The sequence below is a fragment of the Salmo salar genome, chromosome 15, assembly GCF_965601325.2.
Source record: "Salmo salar chromosome 15, fSalSal1, whole genome shotgun sequence".
NCBI lineage: Eukaryota > Metazoa > Chordata > Actinopteri > Salmoniformes > Salmonidae > Salmo > Salmo salar.
The window spans coordinates 75,760,001-75,763,579 of record NC_138305.1 but is presented as its reverse complement, the minus strand read 5'-3'; the positions used below and the strand labels follow the sequence as shown (position 1 = coordinate 75,763,579).

The window sequence follows — 3,579 nt, the reverse complement described above, 5'->3', positions numbered from 1 at the left end:
CTATGTACTATTTTTACTTTACCTTAAAATCGATTTTTTTATGTAATAATTTTGAATGGTCAATTGTGATATTTGATAACAATCACCTTGCAGTTGAGGGATGCGACCTTGACCCCATCACATACCATGCTGTATCCATTGCTAGTCCGGATCCCACAGGTTTGCGAAAAATAAGTTATTGCTCTTAAAGGGGTAGTCAAGAAGGTGGTGGTGGCAAAGGCGGTGGTAGGGGGAGGGGAGCGTAGGGGGGGAGGGGGGAGGGGGTCCGAGATGGTGCTGAGAGGGAGGAGGGGAAGAGATAAGTGATCTAAAGGGGAGACGATAGGACAAAAAGTGATGATGAATACATTGCGAAGTTTTTTGGCCCTGATGAGGGTGTCAGATTGAATGGCCTGTGCGCATGTGCGAAGGTGTCCAAACTGACAATGCTTGTGAGATGAAGATAGTGTTGTTGCTGCTTCTGGGCTCACGGAGGACGAGAGGAATCTACAAGCCGACAAGATGAGATCCAAGGCGAGGGCGAGAAAACTGGCCAAAAGTAGGTCTTTTTCCCTTCTTACGCTTTCGGTCGGCGGCTCGAACTCTCGTGCCGGTCACCAATGTGTCCTTGTCATTTGTCAGTTCCTTAGTCCGACGCGTCTTTGTCCTCGTAGATAATTTCGCTCTTCTTGTGAATAGTAACGATAAAACACCCTAGTCCGTGTGTCCAGCCTTTTCGCGGTTGTGTTCGCTTGTTCACAACGTCAGAACTTTCATATATGCTGAGAAACACTGCTGGTGGTTTTGTATAAAAGATATGGGAGAGAAAAAACATTGCCGTACAAACTGCGCCGGGGAGTAGTTTTGTTTTCTGTTCTCGGAGGTTAGACACGGCGAAGAATCGTTACCCGAAAGTTAACAAAAAGTTGTCGAAAGGGATAGTAACTTTTTTATTAAGTTCTTCCAAGTGTTGTGAAATAATATTCCTAGTTTTTGAAATAGTGGGCGCTCTAGCACTGCTCATGGCTACAGAGGGAGCACAGTATAGAGACCGAGTTGTGCGCACAAGCTTCATTCACGACAAGTGGGAGACGTTAAGATGTGAAATTTGAAAGAAATCGCTGTTTTCGTGCAGCATTTTATCCAAGTCCGTTTTGCCTTCGAAGAAACTGCATCCACGAAGTCCGTTTTTTCCCTCTGGCCGTTGAACTACTGTTGTGTTTTGTTCCTCCTTCGGGGAATGGCAATCAATAGGCCTAATGCTTGTTGTGCAAGAAATGGCCCTGCTACTTTACGGACTGTTGCTCTCGTCACACGGACAAATCATTTTCACTTTTGTGAACATCATGCATATGTTTGTGTAGAAAGAAGGATGATTCTATAGCTTGATTTCTGCTATCTTTCCAACTTGTATTTGTTTATTACGCATGCAGAACTTTTTCTGTATGCGCATTGAATCAATGTACGTGTTATAAATGTTCTGCATAAAAGTTAAACCAATAAGGTGTGTTACACATAGCCTATTTTAAAACACCAACGCGGATTTATTTTTGTTTGTTATGAGTGTTATCTATAATTTCAAGGTGAGTTTCGATTATGGACATGTAGCAGTTGGTCATTGCTGATGCAGAACTAGGAGCCGGTTAATGCAATGAACCTAGTAAGGATTCAGTGAAATGTATTTTAATCCGTCAGTATTAACGAATCCGGAAGCATAAGCTCTTATATATCGATATTTACAATTATTTAGGAAATACTTGATTTTAACTTGATTTAACTTCAGCATAGGCTTCTGAAAAACTTTGTTTATGGCCTTTGTTAATCCAACATCCACATATTCCGATTTAATGCATGTTACTTTTCTAAAGGAGAACAGGTTGTTTCTATTTCACAGTGGGGATTATTTAACAAACAGTTATGTTAACATGGTGAAATGACCTTGCTGTGAACGAGTAGCCTAATACGTTGGTTTTATGCCTCCTCCATTTTCTATGCATTATGATCCATAAATTGTGTGATTGAGGGCAAAACATGTAAACGTTTCAACAGTTAAATATTGTGTTTTGGAACCAGAAATAAACAATTCCATTGTAAGCAGCGTTTCCTGTAACCGTGCTTGTATGTTTGGTCCAAGTTATTAGGAGTATGCTGATAATTGTCGGTGTCAAGCGCGGACATTTGTCAAGCCTTTGCAAAGAGAAAGTAGGCCTAGCACTCATTGAGAATAGTTATCAATTCAGGAATGTATTTTTTCTCAGTAATTGAAATAGACCTTGATCTCTAAGTAGCGTTGATTGCCTCTTGATCCTAGTGCTAATTAAAATAAATGCCCGCATGGCTTTGACTAGACCTCTCACTCGACAATAATTATTCACGTCTTGCTAAGCTTTGAGACCTTATCGCGAGCTCAACTCTGCTCGCCTTGTTGCAGTGTAGCACGTTAGAAACGCCGAAATATTATCATCATATGAATATGGCCTTGTGATATTTAAAACAGGGTCCGAGTTGACAACACCTTACGCCTATACGCGTTCAGTTTCAGAGGCTATACACACGGTGGGATAATTGTCACACTCTACCTGTTATGTAGACTAGGTTTATAGCAGGCTACACTTATTACATTTCCCCCCACAAAAAAAACGGTTATGGGCATAATGGAAGTACAGTATTAGCCTAAAATTCAGTTTTGTACTCAGCGGTGGTGGCACCTTTTTGAATCCGACAGAGTTGTCATAGGCCTGATTAAATCGAAAGGGACCTGGCGTGGTTTAAGGACTTAAGTAGATTTATACAGATTTACCCGGTCCAGAATTCTCAAATCCACAGGGATTCGGCACTCAGAATTGCCTCCCTGAGCGGTGTCGAAATGGATAAGCTCACATTGATCAATAAATACTGTGACGGCTCCATATTTCCCCCCATGTATATTTGGAAATGTTGTGATATTTGCAAACACTTTTATGTGTTTACATTTACATGTTACATGTTATCATAGCCAGGTGGCCTGTCATTTAGATGACTGTTGTTTAGTTAGTTTATATTATTTTGCGTACATTATAGGCCTATTTTCAACTTTCGAAATTGCACAATTTATTATTATTAGGCATATTTATTATAACTATTATAATTATAAGCATTATTCATGTTTTATTATTATTATTATTATTATTATTATTATTTTACGGTTAAGTTATGCAACTATACGCTATTAACCCACAGTATGCCTATTACAATACAATCAATGCCATATTACTCTTTCAATATTTTAAACGGTCTTTTTGCTCGCTCTTGTTATTTGAGGCAGGAGAACATATACAGGACCTGTACAAGTTTATCAGTATACAGTTAATACATTTTTTTTGTAGGAAAAGGCTACCTCCTCTATTGACCTCCACTGGGATAAATTGCTTGCGTACTAAAAAAAGTAGTTCCTTAGACAATTGGTCTACTTAAAAAAAACAAAAAAAAGGCCAATCGTATGGTTCAAACGTTTGCAATTTGGTCTGAGACAACAGCTGTGTGCTGACAACATGCCGTCATTAGAGTATTCAATTGTTGGACATTACAGGTGACTTCTCCGGTAGGCTACTACAGCAAGTC

At 39.6% G+C, this 3,579-nt stretch overlaps 1 protein-coding gene across 11 annotated transcripts in view; it reads left to right on the top strand.

Moving 5' to 3' along the window:
• Nucleotides 1-339: 339 nt before the first annotated feature.
• Nucleotides 340-3,579, top strand: part of prdm16 (PR domain containing 16) — a 243,781-nt gene continuing 240,541 nt past the window's right edge. For 8 of the 11 annotated variants that reach the window (XR_014380665.1, XM_082962051.1, XM_082962054.1 and 5 more), the window contains exon 1: nucleotides 341-538. Coding sequence is in view for 10 of the 11 variants with exons in the window: in XM_082962051.1 (XP_082818177.1) it covers nucleotides 502-538 (37 nt within the window). In the remaining variant the exon portion in view is untranslated. Of the gene's footprint in view, nucleotides 539-3,579 lie in introns of all 11 variants that reach the window. The other 3 variants (XM_082962059.1, XM_082962056.1, XM_082962061.1) reach the window with 2 other exon arrangements.